Source organism: Anomaloglossus baeobatrachus, chromosome 5 (assembly GCF_048569485.1).
Source record: "Anomaloglossus baeobatrachus isolate aAnoBae1 chromosome 5, aAnoBae1.hap1, whole genome shotgun sequence".
Lineage (NCBI taxonomy): Eukaryota > Metazoa > Chordata > Amphibia > Anura > Aromobatidae > Anomaloglossus > Anomaloglossus baeobatrachus.
The window spans coordinates 323221901-323248830 of NC_134357.1; the positions used below are offsets into that span (position 1 = coordinate 323221901).

Here is a 26930-nt window from a genome sequence, read left to right on the forward strand (position 1 = left end):
GTGTTGCGGCGGTGTCACGGCTCAGGAAAGTTAAAGTTACTGGGGGTTCAGGAGTGTTGTGGTGGACACCATTGAGCCTGCTGGCGGGCGGCGGAGCCCATTGAGTCTGCTGGCGGGATGCAGGCTCTATTTCAATTGACGGCAAGAAAACGGCCGCGGATGCAGTGCATGTGCAGGTTTAGATTTCAGAGAGCTGAGATGTCAATCTTCACACAAGCCGACTCCGTGGACATTTTCTTGAAGTCTATCACATCAACTGCCGGCAGGCTCAATGGCGCCCACCACGACACCCCTGTGCCCGCAGTATTGCCGACCCTCCTGAGCCATGACACCCCTGACCCCGAAGTATTGCCGACCTTCCTTCCCGTGACCCTCCTGAGCCGGGCACACCCCCGTCTTCCAAACCTGCAGCATCACCGTCCCATCTTCTTGAGCAGCTCTACCGCCACAGATGCACCGCCCTGGTGAGCTAATATAAGACACACTAGGATTATAATAATAATAATAATAATAATTTTATTCATTTATATAGCGCTATTAATTCCACAGCGCTTTACATACATTTGCAATACTGTCCCCATTGGGGCTCACAATCTAGAGTCCCTATCTGTATGTCTTTGGAGTGTGGGAGGAAACCGGAGTACCCGGAGGAAACCCACGCAAACACGGGGAGAACATACAAACTCCTTGCAGATGGTGTCCTTGGTGGGATTTGAACCCAGGACCCCAGCGCTGCAAGGCTGCAGTGCTAACCACTGAGCCACCGTGCCGCCTATTATAAGACAAACAGTCATTTTAACATTAAAAATGTTACATTTGGGGTGCGTCTTATAATTGTAGGCTTATCCTCGAGTCAATAAGTTTTCCCAGTTTTTTATAATAAACGTAGATGCCTCGGCTTATATTTGGGTCGGTTTATACTCGAGTATATACAGTATGTAAACCAGTACTGAATTGCTAATGGAAGTTTGTGGGGGGGGGAGGGGGATTTTCTCATGTTCTTCCTCTAAAAAAAAAAAAAATAATAAAAAATAAAAATTGGGGTAAATGCTGTAAGTTAACAGAATTTACAGACAAGATGTATTAGTTGAAGTTCTTAATTTGCACGTGTGAGTAATTCAACTAACGGTGAACAACTGGTGTGGTGAAATCATATACCCAGGATACAGGAACAGCGTCCCCTGTCTGTGGCGTCACACACCATCCTGTAGTATTTGGGAAGGGGCACAGTTCACTGTTCTTTTACCCCAATTCATTAAGATGTGCTCTATCTTAGTACACTTTTATTACTATACCCTACAGCTTCTTTTCTCCAAGCACAGCACCATTTTCTCCATGCCATGGACGGTATCTGGTGTTGCACCTCAGCCGCATTAGGCTGAATGTTAAAGTATAAAGAACAGCCCATGTGTAATTCTATAGAACCCCTTAAATGATCGTATTATGGGGAATCCATGTAAGAGCTCACTTATACAACGGTATGAAAATATCAGTCAAGTTTCATCCAGAAACGTGGGATGAATTGTTTCTCACTTATCCGTGTGCAACCCGAATTTTTCTACTCCGCAAACACTATCAGTAACTGATGCCTTCATCTTACCTTCAAAAAGCTGCCCTCTAATGCAGGTTTTACTACTGCTTTGTCTCGATCTGTAAACAGCACCTTTGCCTGTATAAGGGAACAAGACAATGTTTAGTAGTAAATACACCGGCCTGCCCAGGCCCGCCAGACTAACTTCTTGTATTACCTGCTCTAGGCAACTGCGACAAGTCTCCTGGATCAGCTGTTCTGGGTCCACCTGATCTCCGACATTCTCCCTCACATTTACCGCAGCTTTCTGGAAGAACTAGGTGTAAAGAATAAGAATAAGAATAATTATAACAGACATGACATATTGTGCTGAAATATTACTGTCAATGTGCTACAACACATGGTGACCACTCACATAGAGAGACTGCAAAGTGACCTCACATTAGTTACCCATCATGATGTATAATCCACTATAGAGTGGGAGCCCTGGTGTATTCTTTTCCGCCCATCCAAACGGACTGACAGCTGCAACTTATACTGAGCAGTGAGAGATCTCAGCAGCAGCGTGGAGGAGGGACATTGAGGAGCTGTCAGGCTGAGTGGATTGACATTCAGTTTAAACTTTTAGATTACATCATATTACTGAATGCCATCACAAGTCAAGTGGGTGCACAAACTATTTGTCATGATCTGTGTCAGGCCACAGTACGCCACCAATAATATGTTACTGCTCTGCAGCACGTGAGTCTGGCTCCTGTGAGTGTTCGCTGATCTGTCCTCCTTCCCAGCTACTGTCCTGATCTGTGCCCTTCCCGTACTGTCTGTCTTTCACCCCCTTGACTTCCTGGTCCCGTCCCGTGTCTCTCCTGTTCCTGCATCTCCCTGTACCGTCTGTTTTCCAAGCCTCTCCTGACTGCCCTGTCCCATCCCTGTGTGTTGCTCTGATCTCCCAGCTCTGACCTTGCTTTGTTTGCACTTGACTTCGGCTCTGCTTCTCCCTCCTGACATTGGTGTGACTTCCTGGCTCCCGACCTTCGGCTAGCACCTGACCACATTTTGCATCTCCCCCTGGTTTCTCATTGACATCCTGGTGTTGACTCGGCCTGCTGACTATTCTGTTGTGTTTGCGCCCTATAGTGGGTTGTCTGCTAACTGCATCCAGTGACTGTTTCCCTAGTAAATCTCAGTGCCCCCACTAGAGCAGCTATTCTACATTTTCCACATGGAAAATCTTTTATATGTGATAACATTGACTTGCATTGGTCTAAGTGCAGTCTGTATGCAAACCACATAGACAGAATACTGACCGAAAATATATTCCTTCCAACACAACCTTATCTGGTAGTATGTCTGCCTTTCATTACACTGAGCCTAAAGCATTCTGATAACAGACTGATACAGAGGTTGGCCATATGCACATTATCTGGTTATGACTTCAGAGCTGGCATGCAATAAAGAACATGCCAAGTCCTTATGGATCATGCCCTCTATTAATTACAGCGAGGCAGTGTAGGGTGACACAATCTTTACCTTCATATATTTGTTGAAAACACCTTGGATTTCCTCATTGATGCTCGGCTGCAGAACGGCGCGCAGCAGATCCATGGAGACAGCTGGGTCTGTAAAACTGCAAGGCAATCAGAATACATACACTATGCAGGAAAACAAGAAAACATAGAAAGGTGAACACTGAATAGACATTACCTGACTGCAACGTGAGCGCGGCGCCCCCTGCGCTGAACTTGCCTGTGCTTAATCATGATATTCCACGGGCTCTGCAAGTAAAGCAATGACAAGACTTAGCAATCCCAGGAGCCAACGCCAATATGTATTACTGGAGGCGAACGTCGTTACGATCCCTCTGCTGCTGGTGTCTATGTAGGATGGTGTGTAGAGGGGCACCTACATGATGTCCCGTACAAAGGATTGTCCTTCAGACACTTTGAAGTCAATGCGTCATCTGGTTAAAAAATGAGGGTCCAAGGCGAAGGGAACGCTACGTCTTAAGTCAGTAAACCATTATAAACCAGTTGGTGTTAAGAGCACCAGGTAAGAGACCCTCAGATATACCGAACCCAACGATTAGGTGGAGAAGCACAAGGGTCCGGTCAGTCAAGGCTGTCCTCCAACCAGCTTGGGTGACAACACAGTAGTGGGGGCTTAACTAATAGAAAAGATTAGTTTAACCACTTCCCACTCCATGATGTAGTATCATTGCATGGAGCTAATGTGGGTGTATGGAACGGGCACAGGATCTGAGCCTGCCACACACAAACAGATGCCAGCAGTGTTACACAGCTGCCTGAAACAGTGCTGTTGGAAGACAGTTCAGATCACTGCTGCTTAAAGGGGTTTCCCCATCTCCATGATCCTAACCCAATATATAGTAGGTGTAATAATAATATTAGCAAATACCTCCAATTAGAAATGTAGTATAGTTCTCCTGATTAGCTACAGTGCCTTGTGAAAGTATTCCGCTCACTTGAATTTTTCAACCTTTTCCCACATTTCAGGCTTCAAACATAAAGATAAAAATTTTAATGTTATGGTGAAGAATCAACAACAAGTGGGACACAATTGTGAAGGTGAACGATATTTATTGCTTATTTTAAACTTTTGTAAAAAAGAATAAACTGAAAAGTGGGGCGTGCAATATTATTCATCCCCTTTACTTTCAGTGCAGCAAACTCACTCCAGAAGTTCATTGAGGATCTCTGAATGATCCAATGTTGTCCTAAATGACTGATGATGATAAATATAAGCCATCTGTGTGTTAGGGTATGTGCGCACTAGGCGTTTTTTTCACGCTGCGTTTTTATGTGCGTTTTGGTCTCAAAACGCACCCGCGGCTAAAAAAACCGCACCCGCGGCTAAAATCGCATGCGTTTTTACCGCGATTTGGTGCGTTTTTTGCTGCGTTTTTGCTCACTGCGTTTTTAATCAGTGCACAATGCCATTAAAGATTGTTGATGAAAAAAAAAAAGCTCTGATTTAATTTCCTTCTTCAAAATGTTCATTGTATGCAGGAGAGCAGACAGCTGCAGAACTAGTGTATGCAGGAGAGCAGACAGCAGCTGCAGAACTACAAGTCTCAGCATCCTCCATTCACTAGTGTATGCAGGAGAGCAGACAGCAGCTGCAGAACTACAAGTCTCAGCATCCTCCATTCACTAGTGTATGCAGGAGAGCAGACAGCAGCTGCAGAACTAAAGGCTCAGCATCCTCCATCCAGGACTGAATGCAGGAGTTTTTTGCCCAAACAGAAAAAAAAATGACATGGGCTTCGCTATATTTTTGTATGCTAGCCAGGTACAGCAGGCAGCCCCCAACCCCCAGCTGCCTATTTGTACCCGGCTGGGAATCAAAAATATAGGGAAGCCCTTTTTTTTTTTTTATTTCATGAATTTCAAGAAATAATTAAAAAAAAAAAAAAATGACATAGGCTTTGCCCAATTTTTGAGTCCAGCCAGGTACAACTAGGCAGCTGAGGATTGGAATCCGCAGTGCAGAGTGCCCATGCTTTCTGGGCACCCCCACTGCGAATTGCAGCCCGCAGCCACCCCAGAAAATGGCGCTTTCATAGAAGCGCCATCTTCTGGCGCTGTATCCAACTCTTCCAGCTGCCCTGATGCCGGGTGGCTAGCTGGGTAATAATGGAGTTAGGGCTAGCTGTATATTATCAGCTGGCCCTAAGCCCGATAATTCATGGTGTCACGCCAATATTAGACATGGCCACCATGAATTTCTAGTAAAGATAAAAAAACCACAACACACAGAAAAATATTTTTATTATAAATAAAACACAACACAATTAGTGACTCCATCTTTATTAAAATATAGAACCCCCCTCCGCAGTAATCCTGGGTCAAGGGTCCCGCGCCGTCCAATCCGGATCCAATATCATCTGATCGGTTTGCTTAAAGGCAAAGCGATCAGATGATGTGTCAGGATCAAGTGCCTGAATCACATCACACATCAGCTGATTGTATAAAAGCCGATTATACAACCAGCAGATGCATCGGTGCAAAAGAAAAGAAAAAAAAAGAAAAAAGAAATACTCACGTCTGTGCTGATTACCGGCAGCTCCTGCAGCGATCGGATGAGAGTCTGATCCTGTCCCATCGCTGCAGGAGCTGCCGGTAATCAGCTGATGAAGTCTCCTGACGGCAGGATCAGCTGATAGCCGGCCGGGCGACACCGCGAGAATTACGATCAGCTGATGTGTCAGGTGACTGCATCAGGTGATCCACCGCCAGGTCTTGCAAGCTTCGTACGTGCCCCGGGGAGACTGCACACAGCCAAAGCGGCGGTACCGGGACAGGAGGTGGGATCGGGCATGGCACCGGGACCCTGCAGACAGGTGAGTATGACATTTTTTTTTCTACTGTTCACTTTTGTTTTCGCCGCTGCCTCTACCTCCCGCCCAGACATGGCGCCGCACGGAGCTGACATGGCACCGGACGGGAGGTGGAGGCAGCGGTGACGGTACCGGGAGGATTCCTGCTTCTGTGTTTACCAACAGAAGGAATCCTCTTCCTGTACACGTCACTTTACTGCCCACCCCTTGCGTTTATAGCTGCGTTTTTAGTCATAGAAACGCAGCTATATGCGTTTTTCATTGCGTTGTTGAACATCTCATTGAACTCAATGGGTGAAAAACGCAGTGAAAAACGCAGAAATAACTGACATGCTGCATTTTTGTGGTCACCACAAAAACGCAGCTACAAAAAAACGCTGTGTGAGGACAGCACTTCTGAAAACCCATAGACATTGCTGGGGAAGCAATGTCACTGCGTTTTCAGCACAAAAACGCGGTAAAAAACGCCGCTAAAAACGCAGCAAAAACGCCTAGTGCGCACAAGGCCTAATCAAGTCTCCGTATAAATGCACCTGCTGTGATAGTCTCAGTGTTCTGTTTAAAGCGCAGATAGCATCATGAGGACCAAGGAACACAACAGGCTGGTCCGTGATACTGTTGTGGAGAAGTTTAAAGCTGGATTTGGCTACAAAAAGATTTCCAAAACTTTAAACATCCCAAGGAGCAAGCAATCATATTGAAATGGAAGGGGTATCATACCACTGCAAATCTGCCAAGACACGGCCGTCCCTCAAAAATCTAATCTCATACAAGGAGAAAACTGATCAGAGATACAGCCAAGAGGCCCATGATCACTCTGGATGAACTGCAGAGATTTACAGCTGAGGTGGGAGATTCTGTCCATAGGACAACAATCAGTCGTACACTGCACAAATCTGGCCTTTATGGAAGAGTGGCAAGAAGAAAGCCATTTCTCAAATATATACATAAAAACTGTTGTTTAAAGTCTCCCACAAGCCACCTGGGAGACACACCAAACATGTGGAAGAAGGTGCTCTGGTCAGATGAAACCTAAAATCGAACTATTTGGGCACAATGCCAAACGATATGTTTCGCGTAAAAGCAACACAGCTCATCACCCTGAACACACTGTCAAACATGGTGGTGGCAGCATCATGGTTTAGGCTTGCTATTCTTCAGCAGGGACAGGGAAGATGGTTAAAATTGATGGAAAGATGGATGGAGCCAAATACAGGACCATTCTTGAAGAAAACCTGTTGGAGTCTGCAAAAGACCTGAGACTGTGATGGAGATTTGTCTTCCTACAAGACAATGATCCCAAACATAAAGCAAAATCTACAATGGAATGGTTCACAAATAAACGTATCCAGGTGTTAGAATGGCCAAGTCAAAGTCCAGACCTGAATCCAATCGAGAATCTGTGGAAAGAGCTGAATACTGCTGTTCACAAACGCTCTCCATCCAACCTCACTCAGCTCCAGCTGTTTACAAAGGAAGAATGGGCAAGAATTTCAGTCTCTCGATGTGCAAAACTGATAGAGACATACCCCAAGCGGCTCGCAGCTGTAATCGTAGCTAAAAGGTGGCACTACAAAGGGTCATTCCGTGTCAAGTGGACCAGTGGTCCCCACTCGACGTTCTCCGATTTTGCTGAAAATTTATAAGGATGTACATGTATGTTTGAAAAGAGGTTCTGTAAATTTTTAGGGCCAGATCTCAAATATATTGGGCACTGTTGACCTTTCACTGGAGGCCCCCCCAAGCCTGCGGCTTCAGCTAAGAGGATTTTGCAAACTTTGGCACATAGCCATTAGAGTTCTATACTGGCTATGATGCTGAAATTTGGCATACTAGCTCAACTTTTGCTGCTAAACGCGATAAAATTATTACCGGCTATGACAAAACAATATTTCGGCCGCAATTTTGTGTCAAAGTAGCTTGCAAAACGCCTCGCATAAAATTTATGCCAAACTTTGCCCATATATAACTCAAGACCAAAAACCAATAGTAACTGGTGCTTTACCCTGTACAACAAACATCTTCATGACTTTGCATTGCTGCAATATCACGGTCAAAGCATATGTATTTGTGGAAATATTCACACCCACATATGATGAAAAACTTAAAAACACCGAATTTTACCTATTTTTAGGTCAAATTTCCCAAAAAGGGTACCCCTAAAATATATTAATTCTGTTATCATTTGAAAGAGCACATTTTTCTCTACAAGGATCATTGGGTTTTTTTTTGGAGTCTCTCCATTTAAGAAAAGAAAAATGCCACTGAACATGGTGTTATGTGTGCACGTAATGCATTGATTTTGTGTTTGATTTTCAGATTCTTATCACATGTTACAGAGTTGTATTGTTGCTAGCAATGTCTATTATAATCAAAAACCTATAAACCTATTGACTATTGTTACATTTTAATGCATATATTATTTATTTTTTAGTGATGGAGAATGAAATTGATGACAAAAAGATTCGCATTTCAAGGGTGTGAAATGACCCTTCATCTTTCATTGCCCATGTAGATGGATCTGTCAGATCAGAAATGCCTTTTGTGCCAATTGCAAACCTCCAGCCAGGGCAATACATTGCCTGCATTTACGATAGGAACTGGTGGATTGGAAATATTTCTGAAATTTCAGTCGACGACCATGATGCATTAATACATTTTATGCATCCTCATGGAGCAGCTAGCTTCTTTCACTGGCCTGTGAGAAATGATACATGCTGGATTCCCGAGCAGTCGATCATTGCAATAATTCCAGCACCAGCTGCAACAGCAATGGGCCGACAATACAGCTTCTCTGAACCCATTATGTTGCAAATTCAGCAACAATTCCAGACCACTTACTTAGACTGAACATTATGGCTTGGGAACCAACAAAAGATACCCAATATTAGGCTTGGGATCCTAGGCAAAGACACCCACCCTCAGGCTTTGGAACCTGCGATAAAGAGACCGCCCGCGGCTGGCCTTGCACAGCTATCGGCCATGGCTCCTAGGTGATGGGGCTGCCAATTCTCGAAAGACAGCATTATTACAATTCTTAATAGGATTATAATACCAATTCTTAAAGAATTGGTTGTGGTATAACCACCATGGACCAACGCAAGGGTTTGAATAGTGCAGTTACCATTCATTGCGTATTAATAAATAACACCATGTTCAGTGGCATTTTTCTTTTCTTAAATGGAGAGACTCCAAAAAAAACCCCAATGATCCTTGTAGAGAAAGAAGGGAATTTTGTTTACTTACCGTAAATTCCTTTTCTTCTAGCTCTAATTGGGAGACCCAGACAATTGGGTGTATAGCTACTGCCTCCGGAGGCCACACAAAGTATTACACTTAAAAGTGTAAGGCCCCTCCCCTTCTGGCTATACACCCTCCCGTGGGATCACGGGCTCCTCAGTTTTAGTGCAAAAGCAAGAAGGAGGAAAGCCAATAAACTGGTTTAAGCACATTCAATCCGAAGGAATATCGGAGAACTGAAACCATTCAACATGAACAACATGTGTATACAAAAAAACAGGGGCGGGTGCTGGGTCTCCCAATTAGAGCTAGAAGAAAAGGAATTTACGGTAAGTAAACAAAATTCCCTTCTTCTTTGTCGCTCTATTGGGAGACCCAGACAATTGGGATGTCCAAAAGCAATCCCTGGGTGGGTAAAAGAATACCTCGTGATAGGGCCATAAAAACGGCCCTTTCCTACAGGTGAGCAATCGCCGCCTGAAGGACTTGTCTACCTAGGCTGGCGTCCGCCGAAGCATAGGTATGCACCTGATAATGCTTGGTAAAAGTGTGCAGACTCGACCAGGTAGCCGCCTGGCACACTTGCTGAGCCGTAGCCTGGTGCCGTAATGCCCAGGACGCACCCACGGCTCTGGTAGAATGGGCCTTCAGCCCTGATGGAACCGGAAGCCCCGCAGAACGGTAGCTTTCAAGAATTGGTTCCTTGATCCACCGAGCCAGGGTGGATTTGGAAGCCTGCAACCCTTTACGCTGGCCGGCGACAAGGACAAAGAGTGCATCCGAGCGGCGCAGAGGTGCCGTGCGGGAAATGTAGATTCTGAGTGCTCTCACCAGATCCAACAAATGCAAATCCTTTTAACATTGATGAACTGGACGAGGACACAAAGAAGGTAAGGAGATATCCTGATTGAGATGAAAGGGGGATACCACCTTAGGGAGAAACTCCGGAATCGGGCGCAGAACCACCTTGTCCTGGTGAAACACCAGGAAGGGAGATTTGCATGACAGCGCTGCTAGCTCGGACACTCTCCGAAGAGACGTGACCGCTACTAGAAAGGCCACTTTCTGTGAAAGGCGAGACAGGGAAACATCCCTCAAAGGCTCGAAAGGCGGCTTCTGGAGAGCAATTAGAACCCTGTTCAGATCCCAGGGCTCTAACGGCCGCTTGTAAGGAGGGACAATATGACAAACCCCTTGCAGGAACGTGCGTACCTGAGGAAGTCGTGCTAGGCGCTTCTGAAAAAATACAGATAGCGCAGAGACTTGTCCCTTAAGGGAGCCGAGCGACAGACCTTTTTCCAACCCGGATTGCAGGAAGGAAAGAAAGGTAGGCAAAGCAAATGGCCAGGGAGAAACTTCCTGAGCAGAGCACCAAGTTAAGAATATCTTCCACGTCCTGTGGTAGATCTTGGCAGAGGATAGTTTCCTAGCCTGTCTCATGGTGGCAATGACCTCTTGAGATAGTCCTGAAGACGCTAGGATCCAGGACTCAATGGCCACACAGTCAGGCTCAGGGCCGCAGAATTCTGATGGAAAAACGGCCCTTGAGACAACAAGTCTGGCCGATCTGGTATTGCCCACGGTTGTCCTACCGTGAGATGCCACAGATCTGGGTACCACGACCTCCTTGGCCAGTCTGGAGCGACGAGGATGGCGCTGCGGCAGTCGGACCTGATCTTGCGTAGCACTCTGGGCAACAGCGCCAGAGGTGGGAACACATAAGGCAGCCGGAACTGCGACCAATCTTGAACTAAGGCGTCCGCCGCCAGAGCTCTGAGATCGTGAGACCGTGCCATGAAGGCCGGGACGCTTGTTGTTGTGCCGGGACGCCATTAGGTCGACGTCCGGCCTCCCCCAGCGGCGACAAATTTCCTGAAACACGTCCAGGTGAAGAGACCATTCCCCTGCGTCCACACCCTGGCGACTGAGGAAGTCCGCTTCCCAGTTTTCTACGCCCGGGATGTGGACTGCGGATATGGTGGATGCCGTGTCTTCCACCCACGTCAGAATCCGCCGGACTTCCTGGAAGGCTTGCCGACTGCGTGTCCCTCCTTGGTGGTTGATGTATGCCACCGCTGTGGAGTTGTCCGACTGAATTCGGATCTGCTTGCCTTCTAGCCACTGCTGGAAGGCTTGTAGGGCAAGATACACTGCTCTGATTTCAAGAACATTGATCTGAAGGGTGGACTCTTGCTGAGTCCACGTACCTTGAGCCCTGTGGTGGAGAAAAACTGCTCCCCACCCTGATAGACTCGCGTCTGTTGTGACCACCGCCCAGGATGGGGGTAGGAAAGACTTTCCTATTGACAATGAGGTGGGAAGAAGCCACCACTGAAGAGAATCCTTGGCCGCCTGAGAAAGGGAGACGTTCCTGTCCAGGGACTTCGACTTCCCGTCCCATTGGCGGAGAATGTCCCATTGTAATGGACGCAGATGAAACTGCGCGAAAGGGACTGCCTCCATTGCTGCTACCATCTTCCTCAGGAAGTGCATGAGGCGTCTCAAGGGATGCGACTGGCCCTGAAGGAGAGATTGCACCCCTGTCTGTAGTGAACGCTGTTTGTCCAGCGGAAGCATCACTATCGCTGATAGAGTATGAAACTCCATGCCAAGGTATGTTATTGATTGGGTTGGGGTCAGATTTGACTTTGAAAAGTTGATGATCCACCCGAAACTCTGGAGAGTCTCCAGCGCAACGTTCAGGCTGTGTTGGCATGCCTCTTGAGAGGGTGCCTTGACAAGTAGATCGTCCAAGTAAGGGATCACAGAGTGACCCTGAGAGTGCAGGACTGCTACTACTGCTGCCATGACCTTGGTGAAGACCCTTGGGGCTGTCGCCAGACCGAAAGGCAGGGCTACGAACTGAAGGTGTTCATCTCCTATAACGAAGCGTAGAAAACGCTGGTGTTCTGGAGCAATCGGCACGTGGAGATAAGCATCTTTGATGTCTATTGATGCTAGGAAATCTCCTTGAGACATTGAGGCGATGACGGAGCGGAGGGATTCCATCCGGAACCGCCTGGTTTTCACATGCTTGTTGAGCAGTTTTAGGTCCAGAACAGGACGGAAAGACCCGTCCTTTTTTGGCCCACAAACAAGTTGGAGTAAAAACCGTGACCTTGCTCCTGAAGAGGAACAGGGATCACCACTCCTTCTGCCTTTAAAGAGCACACCGCCTGCAGAAGAGCATTGGCTCGGCCGGGAGGCGGAGAAGTTCTGAAGAATCGAGTTGGAGGACGAGAACTGAACTCTATCCTGTACCCGTGAGACAGAATGTCTCTCACCCAACGGTCCTTGACATGTGGCAGCGAAATGTCGCCAAAGCGGGAGAGCCTGCCACCGACCGAGGATGCGGAGAGAGGAGGCCGAAAGTCATGAGGAAGCCGCTTTGGTAGCGGTTCCTCCGGCTGCTTTCTTTGGGCGTGACTGGGCCCGCCAAGAATCTGAGCTCCTCTGATCCTTTTGAGTCCTTTTGGACGAGGAGAATTGGGACCTGCCCGAGCCTCGAAAGGACCGAAACCTCGACTGTCCCTTCCTCTGTTGGGGTTTATTTGGTCTGGGCTGAGGTAAGGATGAATCCTTACCCTTGGACTGTTTAATGATTTCATCCAATCTCTCACCAAACAGTCTGTCACCAGAAAAAGGCAAACTGGTTAAGCACTTCTTGGAAGCAGAATCTGCCTTCCATTCCCTTAACCACAATGCTCTGCGTAAAACCACGGAGTTGGCGGACGCCACTGCCGTACGGCTTGTAGAGTCCAGGACAGCATTAATAGCGTAAGACGCAAATGCAGACATTTGAGAGGTTAAGGACGCTACTTGCGGAACAGATGTACGTGTGACAGTGTCAATCTGCGCCAAACCAGCTGAAATAGCTTGGAGTGTCCATACGGCTGCGAATGCTGGAGCAAACGACGCGCCGATAGCTTCATAGATGGATTTCAACCAGAGCTCCATCTGTCTGTCAGTGGCATCTTTAAGTGAAGCCCCATCTTCCACTGCAACTATGGATCTAGCCGCAAGCCTGGAGATTGGGGGATCCACCTTTGGACACTGGGTCCAGCCTTTGACCACGTCAGGGGGAAAGGGATAACGTGTATCCTTAAGACGTTTGGAGAAACGCTTATCTGGATAAGCGTGGTGTTTCTGGACTGACTCTCTAAAGTCAGAGTGGTCCAGAAAAGTACTCAATTTACGCTTAGGATACCTGAAATGGAATTTCTCCTGCTGTGAAGCTGACTCCTCCACTGGAGGAGCTGTGGGAGAAATATCCAACATTTTATTGATGGACGCTATGAGATCATTCACCATTGCGTCCCCATCAGGTGTATCCAGATTGAGAGCGGTCTCAGGATCAGAATCCTGATCAGCAACCTCTGTCTGATCAAACAGAGAGCCTTCCTGCTGGGACCCTGACCAGTGTGATGAAGTCGAGGGTCGCTCATAGCGAGCTCGCTTAGGCTGTCTGGGACTGTCGTCCGTGTCAGAGCCATCACACCGGGATGCATGGGACCCCCCCGGAGCACGGATGTGTTCCAAAAGAGGGGAACCAGGGAGCCTTGAATCAACAGTGCCCATGGTCTGAGTTACCGGTCTGGACTGCAAAGTCTCAAGGATTTTAGACATAGTCACCGACAGTTTATCAGCAAAAACTGCAAACTCCGTCCCTGTCACCTGGACAGTGTTCACAGGTGGTTCTCTTTGGGCCACCTCTAGCAGAGGCCCCGACTGAGCAAGTGCTACAGGGGCCGAACATTGCACACAATGGGGGTCAGTGGCACCTGCCGGTAGAACAGCCTTACATGCGGTACAAGTAGCATAGAAAGCCTGTGTCTTGGCCCCTTTGCTTTTTGCGGACGACATGCTGTTGTCTAGCAATCTAGGAGGGTATATAGCCAAGAATAGCGACCGTACAATGCAATGTATAGCATACAAGCATAAAGTACAAATGAACACTGCGGCACTAGTGGGGTGAGCCCTCGAGGGCTGCTTACCGCCCGCTGAAAAGCGGGTGTGTGACCGCCAGAATCCCGTGCCTGGGTCTCCCAGAGCTCGTGTCCCTTCTCCACTCAGACTGCAAACAGGAATGGCTGCCGGCGTCCTGTGAAGAGGGGCGGGCCGTGGGCGTGCCCCAGACAAAGTGCGGGAAACTAGCGTCCCACTGTGCCTAGTGAGGGGGGTTGGAGTATGCTAAGCAGACTCCAGCCCTCAGCGCTGACGTTCTGACCAGCGTCCCGCCCTTCCCCTGACTGGCAGGCCTGGGGGCGGGAACGAAACGGAACTAGGCCGCAAAAGCCGGGGACTCGAATTATAAGCGCGGCCGTCGTATAAGCACGGCCAGCGCGGAAGTTCCCCGGCGCACCACACGTCCCAGCCGCGCCGCAGTGTAAAAAACCGCCAGCCGCGGCCGGCGCGGCAGTTCCTAATACAGAAACTCACTCAGCAAAGCTGCAGTGAGTAAAGCACCAGCGCGCCGCGCTGCTGTCCCCGGCGCACTAACACACCCAGCAATGCTGGTGTGTGTGCGCGATCTGTACGGGGACCCAGAGTACCTTAATGTAGCAGGGCCCTGTCCCTGACGATACTCAGCTCCATGTCCAGCAGGTTCCCAGGGGCTGTGGACGGAGCACGGTCTCCTGTGCTTGGAGACCGATAGGATCCCACTTCACCCAGAGCCCTAAGGGGATGGGGAAGGAAAGCAGCATGTCGGCTCCAGCCTCCGTACCCGCAATGGGTACCTCAACCTTAACAAACACCGCCAACAAAAGTGGGGTGAGAAGGGAGCATGCTGGGGGCCCTAGTATGGGCCCTCTTTTCTTCCATCCGACAAAGTCAGCAGCTGCTGCTGACTAAACAGTGGAGCTATGCGTGCATGTGTGCCTCCTTCGCACAAAGCATGAAAACTGAGGAGCCCGTGATCCCACGGGGGGTGTATAGGCAGTAGGGGAGGGGCCTTACACTTTTAAGTGTAGTGCTTTGTGTGGCCTCCGGAGGCAGTAGCTATACACCCAATTGTCTGGGTCTCCCAATAGAGCGACAAAGAAAATGTGCTCTTTCAAATGATATCAGAATTAATATATTTTAGGGGTACCCTTTTTGGGAAATTTGACCTAAAAATAGGTAAAATTCGGTGTTTTTAAGTTTTTCATCATATGTGGGTGTGAATATTTCCACAAATACATATGCTTTGACCGTGATATTGCAGCAATGCAAAGTCATGAAGATGTTTGTTGTACAGGGTAAAGCACCAGTTACTATTGGTTTTTGGTCTTGAGTTATATATGGGCAAAGTTTGGCATAAATTTTATGCGAGGCGTTTTGCAAGCTACTTTGACACAAAATTGCGGCCGAAATATTGTTTTGTCATAGCCGGTAATAATTTTATCGCGTTTAGCAGCAAAAGTTGAGCTAGTATGCCAAATTTCAGCATCATAGCCAGTATAGAACTCTAATGGCTATGTGCCAAAGTGTGCACAATCCTCTTAGCTGAAGCCGCAGGCTTGGGGGGGGCCTCCTGTGAAAGGTCAACAGTGCCCAATATATTTGAGATCTGGCCCTAAAAATTTACAGAACCTCTTTTCAAACATACATGTACATCCTTATAAATTTTCAGCAAAATCGGAGAACGTCGAGTGGGGACGATTTTTAAAACTGGTCCACTTGACACGGAATGACCCCAAAGTATTAACTTAAAGGGGATGAATAATATTGCACGCCCCAATTTTCAGTTATTTTTTTTTATAAAAGTTTAACATAAGCAATACATTTCGTTTATCTTCACAATTGTGTCCCACTTGTTGTTGATTCTTCACCATAACATTAACTTTTTTTATCTTTATGTTTGAAACCTGAAATGTGGGAAAAGGTTGAAAAATCAAAGGGGCTGAATACTTTCGCAAGGCTCTGTATGTCACTTTCCTCATGTGCAGGAGATTGTAGCTTAGGTATCCAAGGTTACAACCATGAGCAACTAACTGTCACTATACAGTATGAGTGGACATAACTATGGATACCTAAGCTGCAATGCCCTGCACATGAGGTAAGAGACATGGCTATATCAGCAAAACTATACAACATTTCTAACTGGAGGAATTTGCTAATATTATTATTATACCTACTACATATCGGGATTGGATCTTAGGAGATGGGAATACCCCTTAATCACTTGAATGCCGCTGTCAATCACTGACAGTGACCATTATGCGGTCTAATAATGGTGGTCCATCTGTTAGGTCACTAAATGTGAGGTACCAATGGATTGCTATCCCTGCCATCTCTGTGCCACAGACTGGGCATCATAGGACACCATATCTATCACTATATGCTGCAATATGGGAGCATTATAGTATAAAGTGAAAAGACCAACTGCAGGTTCACGTCCTGCACAGAGACTAAAAACTACAGGGAAATAGTTTATTTAGAAAATTAGACATGAAGACATAAAGATTGGAATCATCCTCAGTTAGAAATAGGACACTCAGTATGCCAAGTTCATAAAAGTTCCAACTAGCAGAATAATTTAACCCACAAAGTATATGTGAGTTGCTTTTTTTTGGCAATAGAAAGCGATCAAAATATTGTATGCATCCTTATGGTACTGGTAAACTATAGCGCAGCATGCAACAATATGCCCCTTCACAGCTCCACTGACAGAGCAAAGAATGATGGATCTTGGAAAATGGTGACAAACTCATTTTTTTTATTATTTAGAATTACTAAAACTACAGAATTTGAAGTAACGAGCTAAATGCCCTTGAGTAAAGTGCAGTCATGTTTGCCTATCAGTCTATGACCACGTTGGCAGATTTGATCTGTCTCTCACATATACTGATATCCTACATGGAGGAGATCCCATCTCTCACATATACTGATATCTCACGCCTCTCACATATACGGATATCTCACATGGAGGAGATCCCGTCTCTCACATATACTGATATCTCACATGGAGGAGATCCAGTCTCTCACATATAATCATATCTCACATGGAGGAGATCAAGTCTCTCACATATACTGATATCTCACATGGAGGAGATCACGCCTCTCACATATACTGATATCATACATGGAGGAGATCACGCCTCTCACATATACTGATATCATACATGGAGGAGATCACGCCTCTCACATATACTGATATCATACATGGAGGAGATCACGCCTCTCACATATACTGATATCTCACATGGAGGAGATCACGCCTCTCACATATACTGATATCATACATGGAGGAGATCACGCCTCTCACATATACTGATATCATACATGGAGGAGATCCCGCCTCTCACATATACTGATATCATACATGGAGGAGATCCCGTCTCTCACATATACTGATATCTCACATGGAGGAGATCCCGTCTCTCACATATACTGATATCTCACATGGAGGAGATCACGCCTCTCACATATACTGATATCATACATGGAGGAGATCACGCCTCTCACATATACTGATATCTCACATGGAGGAGATCCCGTCTCTCACATATACTGATATCTCACATGGAGGAGATCACGTCTCTCACATGAGGAGATCACATCTCTCACATATACTGATATCTCACATGGAGGAGATCACGCCTCTCACATATACTGATATCATACATGGAGGAGATCACGCCTCTCACATATACTGATATCTCACATGGAGGAGATCACATCTCTCACATATACTGATATCTCACATGGAGGAGATCACATCTCTCACATATACTGATATCATACATGGAGGAGATCACATCTCTCACATATACTGATATCATACATGGAGGAGATCCCGTCTCTCACATATACTGATATCTCACATGGAGGAGATCACATCTCTCACATATACTGATATCATACATGGAGGAGATCCCGTCTCTCACATATACTGATATCTCACATGGAGGAGATCCCGTCTCTCACATATACTGATATCTCACATGGAGGAGATCACGCCTCTCACATATACTGATATCATACATGGAGGAGATCACGCCTCTCACATATACTGATATCTCACATGGAGGAGATCCCGTCTCTCACATATACTGATATCTCACATGGAGGAGATCACGTCTCTCACATGAGATCACATCTCTCACATATACTGATATCTCACATGGAGGAGATCACGCCTCTCACATATACTGATATCATACATGGAGGAGATCACGCCTCTCACATATACTGATATCTCACATGGAGGAGATCACATCTCTCACATATACTGATATCATACATGGAGGAGATCACGCCTCTGACATATACTGATATCTGACATGGAGGAGATCCCGTCTCTCACATATACTGATATCTCACATGGAGGAGATCACGTCTCTCCCATATACTGATATCTCACATGGAGGAGATCACGCCTCTCACATATACTGATATCTCACATGGAGGAGATCACGCCTCTCACATATACTGATATCTCACATGGAGGAGATCACGCCTCTCACATATACTGATATCTCACATGGAGGAGATCCCGTCTCTCACATATACTGATATCCTACATGGAGGAGATCACATCTCTCCTCTCACATATACTGATATCATACATGGCGGAGATCACATCTCTCACATATACTATCTCACATGGAGGAGATCACGCCTCTCACATATACTGATATCTCACATGGAGGAGATCACGCCTCTCACATATACGGATATCTCACATGGAGGAGATCACATCTCTCACATATACTGATATCATACATGGAGGAGATCACGCCTCTGACATATACTGATATCTGACATGGAGGAGATCCCGTCTCTCACATATACTGATATCTCACATGGAGGAGATCACGCCTCTCACATATACTGATATCTCACATGGAGGAGATCACGCCTCTCACATATACTGATATCTCACATGGAGGAGATCACATCTCTCACATATACTGATATCATACATGGAGGAGATCACGCCTCTGACATATACTGATATCTGACATGGAGGAGATCCCGTCTCTCACATATACTGATATCTCACATGGAGGAGATCACGTCTCTCCCATATACTGATATCTCACATGGAGGAGATCACGCCTCTCACATATACTGATATCTGACATGGAGGAGATCCCGTCTCTCACATATACTGATATCTCACATGGAGGAGATCACGCCTCTGACATATACTGATATCTGACATGGAGGAGATCACGCCTCTCACATATACTGATATCTCACATGGAGGAGATCACGCCTCTCACATATACAGATAACTCACATGGAGGAGATCACGCCTCTCACATATACTGATATCTCACATGGAGGAGATCACATCTCTCACATATACTGATATCATACATGGAGGAGATCACGCCTCTGACATATACTGATATCTGACATGGAGGAGATCCCGTCTCTCACATATACTGATATCTCACATGGAGGAGATCACGTCTCTCCCATATACTGATATCTCACATGGAGGAGATCACGCCTCTCACATATACTGATATCTGACATGGAGGAGATCCCGTCTCTCACATATACTGATATCTCACATGGAGGAGATCACGCCTCTGACATATACTGATATCTGACATGGAGGAGATCACGCCTCTCACATATACTGATATCTCACATGGAGGAGATCACGTCTCTCACATATACTGATATCTCACATGGAGGAGATCACGCCTCTCACATATACTGATATCTCACATGGAGGAGATCACATCTCTCACATATACTGATATCATACATGGAGGAGATCACGCCTCTGACATATACTGATATCTGACATGGAGGAGATCCCGTCTCTCACATATACTGATATCTCACATGGAGGAGATCACGTCTCTCCCATATACTGATATCTCACATGGAGGAGATCACGCCTCTCACATATACTGATATCTGACATGGAGGAGATCACGCCTCTGACATATACTGATATCTGACATGGAGGAGATCCCGTCTCTCACATATACTGATATCTCACATGGAGGAGATCACATCTCTCACATATACTGATATCTCACATGGAGGAGATCACGCCTCTCACATATACTGATATCTCACATGGAGGAGATCACGCCTCTCACATATACTGATATCTCACATGGAGGAGATCACGCCTCTCACATATACGGATATCTCACATGGAGGAGATCACATCTCTCACATATACTGATATCATACATGGAGGAGATCACGCCTCTGACATATACTGATATCTGACATGGAGGAGATCCCGTCTCTCACATATACTGATATCTCACATGGAGGAGATCACGCCTCTCACATATACTGATATCTCACATGGAGGAGATCACATCTCTCACATATACTGATATCATACATGGAGGAGATCACGCCTCTGACATATACTGATATCTGACATGGAGGAGATCCCGTCTCTCACATATACTGATATCTCACATGGAGGAGATCACGTCTCTCCCATATACTGATATCTCACATGGAGGAGATCACGCCTCTCACATATACTGATATCTGACATGGAGGAGATCACGCCTCTGACATATACTGATATCTGACATGGAGGAGATCCCGTCTCTCACATATACTGATATCTCACATGGAGGAGATCACATCTCTCACATATACTGATATCATACATGGAGGAGATCATGCCTCTGACATATACTGATATCTGACATGGAGGAGATCACATCTCTCACATATACTGATATCATACATGGAGGAGATCACATCTCTCACATATACTGATATCATACATGGAGGAGATCACGCCTCTCACATACACTGATATCTCACATGGAGGAGATCCCGTCTCTCACATATACTATTTCACATGGAGGTGATCCCGTCTCTCACATATACTGATATCATACATGGAGGAGATCACGCCTCTGACATATACTGATATCTGACATGGAAGAGATCACATCTCTCACATATACTGATATCATACATGGAGGAGATCACATCTCTCACATATACTGATATCATACATGGAGGAGATCACGCCTCTCACATATACTGATATCTCACATGGAGGAGATCCCGTCTCTCACATATACTATTTCACATGGAGATGATCCCGTCTCTCACATATACTGATATCATACATGGAGGAGATCACGCCTCTGACATATACTGATATCTGACATGGAGTAGATCACATCTCTCACATATACTGATATCATACATGGAGGAGATCACATCTCTCACATATACTGATATCATACATGGAGGAGATCACGCCTCTCACATATACTGATATCTCACATGGAGGAGATCCCGTCTCTCACATATACTATTTCACATGGAGGTGATCCCGTCTCTCACATATACTGATATCATACATGGAGGAGATCACGCCTCTGACATATACTGATATCTGACATGGAGGAGATCACATCTCTCACATATACTGATATCATACATGGAGGAGATCACATCTCTCACATATACTGATATCATACATGGAGGAGATCACGCCTCTCACATATACTGATATCTCACATGGAGGAGATCCCGTCTCTCACATATACTGATATCTCACATGGAGGAGATCACATCTCTCACATATACTGATATCTCACATGGAGGAGATCACATCTCTCACATATACTGATATCTCACATGGAGGAGATCCCGTCTCTCACATATACTGATATCATACATGGAGGAGATCCCGTCTCTCACATATACTGATATCTCACATGGAGGAGATCACATCTCTCACATATACTGATATCTCACATAGAGGAGATCACGTCTCTCACATATACTGATATCATACATGGAGGAGATCACGCCTCTGACATATACTGATATCTCACATGGAGGAGATCCCGTCTCTCACATATACTATTTCACATGGAGATGATCCCGTCTCTCACATATACTGATATCATACATGGAGGAGATCACGCCTCTGACATATACTGATATCTGACATGGAGGAGATCACATCTCTCACATATACTGATATCATACATGGAGGAGATCACATCTCTCACATATACTGATATCATACATGGAGGAGATCACGCCTCTCACATATACTGATATCTCACATGGAGGAGATCCCGTCTCTCACATATACTGATATCTCACATGGAGGAGATCACATCTCTCACATATACTGATATCTCACATGGAGGAGATCCCGTCTCTCACATATACTGATATCATACATGGAGGAGATCCCGTCTCTCACATATACTGATATCTCACATGGAGGAGATCCCGTCTCTCACATATACTATTTCACATGGAGATGATCCCGTCTCTCACATATACTGATATCATACATGGAGGAGATCACGCCTCTGACATATACTGATATCTGACATGGAGGAGATCACATCTCTCACATATACTGATATCATACATGGAGGAGATCACATCTCTCACATATACTGATATCATACATGGAGGAGATCACGCCTCTCACATATACTGATATCTCACATGGAGGAGATCCCGTCTCTCACATATACTGATATCTCACATGGAGGAGATCACATCTCTCACATATACTGATATCTCACATGGAGGAGATCCCGTCTCTCACATATACTGATATCATACATGGAGGAGATCCCGTCTCTCACATATACTGATATCTCACATGGAGGAGATCCCGTCTCTCACATATACTGATATCATACATGGAGGAGATCCCGTCTCTCACATATACTGATATCATACATGGAGGAGATCACGCCTCTGACATATACTGATATCTCACATGGAGGAGATCCCGTCTCTCACATATACTGATATCTCACATGGAGGAGATCACGCCTCTCACATATACTGATATCATACATGGAGGAGATCACGCCTCTGACATATACTGATATCATACATGGAGGAGATCCCGTCTCTCACATATACTGATATCTCACATGGAGGAGATCACGCCTCTCACATATACTGATATCATACATGGAGGAGATCACGCCTCTCACATATACTGATATCATACATGGAGGAGATCCCGTCTCTCACATATACTGATATCTCACATGGAGGAGATCACGCCTCTCACATATACTGATATCATACATGGAGGAGATCACGCCTCTCACATATACTGATATCTCACATGGAGGAGATCCCGTCTCTCACATATACTATTTCACATGGAGATGATCCCGTCTCTCACATATACTGATATGATCACCTCCACCTAACCTGTCACTCACACATACTTCCATGGAGGTGATTAGGACTCTCAGGTAGTGGCCACCATCAGCTAGGTACAGAGGGTCACTGTCGCCCATACACGCAGGTGGTGCATCCGCTGTAGTCACACTAACCGGAGATGCTTGGTCCCCGGGGTCGCCATCCTCCTCTCCACAGCTCTGGCCTTTCACTTCCGAATCATTACTCGTGCCCATCATTGATTTCAGAGCGAATCCCGGACATCACATAAACATCGGCGCGATGACGTCATCTGGACGCGCCGTCCTCCGGTAACCACAGTTACGGCCGCCAGCTTCCCGATGCGTTGTATCCCCGGGCTCTCACTCACTGTGTACTGATGTAGTCATGTGCAAGGGTGTTAGTGTCGCAAAGAGCCGTATTCTGTGACATATTATAGTCCTCAGCTGTCACTTTTCAGGGATAGAGTCAAATATATTCCATCCACTTGGAGAGTTATTGAGTAGTGCAAGGGATGTTGCACATAGTGACCAATCAGGTCGCTGCTTTCATTGCTCTAATATAATAGCTGGAATCTGATTGGTTATTGCAGGAAGGCACAGTCCTATACTAATACCGTGCATTTGTCTTCAAGGAGGTTCAATAAGAACCTTGGCAAAATGTTTGGGACAAACAACATGGCTATTTACAGCCGCACTCCTTATTACTGACCACTGCGTTAACATTGGTTAGTTTCAGGATAAAGATGACCGCTGTCCGGCTTTATGTACCTGATCAGCAGTCATTTAACAGCCTAGAAAGGCGACCGCAGTCTAATGATGGCTGCCGATAATAATAACGCCCGTCATCTTCTGAACGTTAACGCCTTCAGCCCCCGGCGATTTTACGTTTTTCGTTTTAGTTTTTTCCTCCCCTTATTCCAAGATCCAAATTTTTTTCATTGTTCGGTCAGTATTGCCATATGAAAACTTGTTTTTTCAGGACAAGTTGTACTTTTGAATGACGCCATGAGTTGTACTTTTGAATGACGTTTTTAATTATACCATTTGTGGGTAGACGCAATGTGTTTGCCTGTTATTGCATTTTAATGCAATTTAGCTATGACCAAAAAAAAATTAATTTTGGCATTTTGATTTTTGTTTTTCATTACGGCTTGTACACAGAGGCGTATCTAGGGGGGGAGGCTGGCGAGGCATGTTCCCCCATGCAACTGTCAGGGGGCGTTGTTGGGCCAGCTGATGCGGCGATCTTAGTTTCCCCGGGCGCTGCGTTTGTCGCCCCGTAGTGGGCGCAGGCTATTCTGAGTCCCTGCTGTCAAGCTGACAGCCCGGAGTTAGGGAAAGTGCAGCGCACAAGGTCCCACTCATCAATTGTCCTCATATCTTTCAGACGCGAGGACGATTGAAGCGGTGACCGCTGGCGCTGACTTCCGGGTCAGAACGACATCTGTAGTGTGAACAGGTCAACTGATCACACTGCTGACCTGGAAGTCAGGGCCGCAGCGTAAAGGAGGCAGAGAACGCTGGTTATAAGTCCTCCATTGGAGCTGAAGACACCGAAGAGGAAAAGTATGGAGTGAGGGGGTAGTATCTATTGCACAGTATTTGGGAGAAAGAATGGGGAGGGAGAAGTATCTATGGACACAGTATGAGGGTGGGGAGATAGAAGTATCTATGGACACAGTGAGATGTGAGAAGGGTGAGGGAGCAATATCTGTTTACACAGTATGGTGGGAGAGAGGAGGGGGAGGGTATCTATCGACACAGTGTGAGGAGAGAGGGTGAGGGATGATGTATATAGACATACTATGGGGAGCGATGGTAAGGGGATACAATTCTTATCATTAGGTCTCGGCCCTACTTGCGTGATATGCTTATCACCCTCGGCTCACTTTCTGCTCTGAGCCGAATGTCATGTGATTTGCAATCGGATCACAGTTGTGGAGGAGAGGGAGCACTTTCTCCCTCTTCTCCGCGGTCTTTCTCTGCGTCCTTCATACTACACTCTGATGATATCCGAGTGCACTGCGATATTTCACATACACTCATAGACTTGTATGGGTGCATGTGAGCCGAAACTCGCTGCCAAAATCAGCATACAGTGATTCATTTCCCATACCGATATGGCATGAGAAATCAATCACAGATAGACATTGCCCCATAGTTTTACACTGGTGCTAGTGCAATCCGATGTTTTATCGTATTGAACTCGCCCATGCAAAACGCAAGTGAAACCAAGGCCTTACTTGTAGTTCTTGTATGGTCTGCAGTCCGATAATGACTGAAAAGTCACAAGTATCTCCTTACCATTGTTAAAGGAAATCTGTCACCAGGTTTTTCTCCCCCATCTGAGAGCAGCATAATGTAGAGCCAGATACCCTGTTTCCAGCAATGTATCACTTACGAAGCTGTTTGCTGTCATTTTTATAAAATCCATGTTTTCTCAGCAGCAGATATAGCAGTTATACAGAGCTCATGAATATGCTAGACTACCTGCAGTGTGCCAAGTAGTCCTCTAATGATAATTTACTGCTGATTAAACAGTGATTGTATCAAAGCTACACTAAACAGCCCAGTAAGGGACATATTTCTGGAATCAGAATCTCTGCGAATATGTTATGCTGCTCTCAGATTAGGTGTATAAAACCTAGTGGCAGATTCCCTTTCAGGATGTACTGGAAGTTGTAGGTTCATGCAATACAAATCTACAGTATATGGGTCTCACCTAACATTACAATTGATGTACCATGTACTGCTTGTGGTTCTGATGATGTATTTCTGTATTGATGCTATGTTTATGAACTGATGGGGTTATATGGATGTATTTCTATACTGCTGGTGGTTCTGATGATCAATGTATTTATTGTTAGTAGTTCTGGTGGTTCTGGTGATGAATTTATTTATTTCTGGTTATGGTGATGAATTTCTGTATTTCTGGTAGTTGTGATGCTGTGTTTCTGAACTGATAGTGTTATATGGATGTATTCCTGTACTGCTAGTGGTTCTGAAGATTAATTTCTTTACTGCTTGTGGTTCTGGTGACTAATTTCTGTATTTCTGATGATGAATTTCTATACTGCTGGGCTGGTGATGATGAATTTCTGTACTGTTGTTGGCTGTGATGCTGTGTTTCTGTACTGCTGGGGGTTATAATTATGTATTTCTGTACCTCTGGTGGCTCTGATGCTGTTATTAGTTCTGATCCTGTACACAAGCAACAATTCATAAATTGTAAGATTAGTTTTAACATTGATGACCTATCTTTAGGTCATCAGTGTCTGGTCTGCCAGGGTCCTGGACCCCCACTGATCAGCTGCCCTCAGTGCGAGTGGCCGGAAGAGCTTATTTCCGGATCTGCTCAGTCTTTTGATACTGTCCGCAGGTGGATACTGCACATCCTCCTTATTGATTTGAATAGGAAACTGCTGCCACTATCAGAAGACGGAGGAGATCCGGAACTGAGCACTTCCGGCCACCTGCCGCTGCCGGTAGCTAAAACAGGAGGCAATTGGCAAGGGTGCCAGGTGCTGGACTCTGGCCAATCAGACATTGGTGACCTATCCTAAGGATTTACCATCAGTGTTAAAGTAGTGGACAACTTCTTTAATAAAGTCTTGTGCCGTCTGACAAGTTAAGGGTTACTATGTTTTTATTTATGTTAGGAGCATTAAAGGGGTTATCCAAGTTTGTG

The 26930-nt window shown here is 45.8% G+C and overlaps 1 protein-coding gene across 1 annotated transcript in view; it reads right to left on the minus strand.

Moving 5' to 3' along the window:
• DNTTIP1 (deoxynucleotidyltransferase terminal interacting protein 1) overlaps positions 1–23722 on the minus strand; it is a 62674-nt gene extending 38952 nt beyond the window's left edge. Inside the window, exons 1-5 of the mRNA XM_075349771.1 lie at positions 23396–23722; positions 3236–3306; positions 3062–3158; positions 1749–1847; positions 1601–1669 (exon numbers count right to left, since the gene is read on the minus strand). Of these exons, the coding sequence (XP_075205886.1) occupies positions 1601–1669; positions 1749–1847; positions 3062–3158; positions 3236–3306; positions 23396–23479 (420 nt within the window). The 5' untranslated portion in view covers positions 23480–23722. The remainder of the gene's footprint in view (positions 1–1600; positions 1670–1748; positions 1848–3061; positions 3159–3235; positions 3307–23395) is intronic.
• Positions 23723–26930: the final 3208 nt, after the last annotated feature.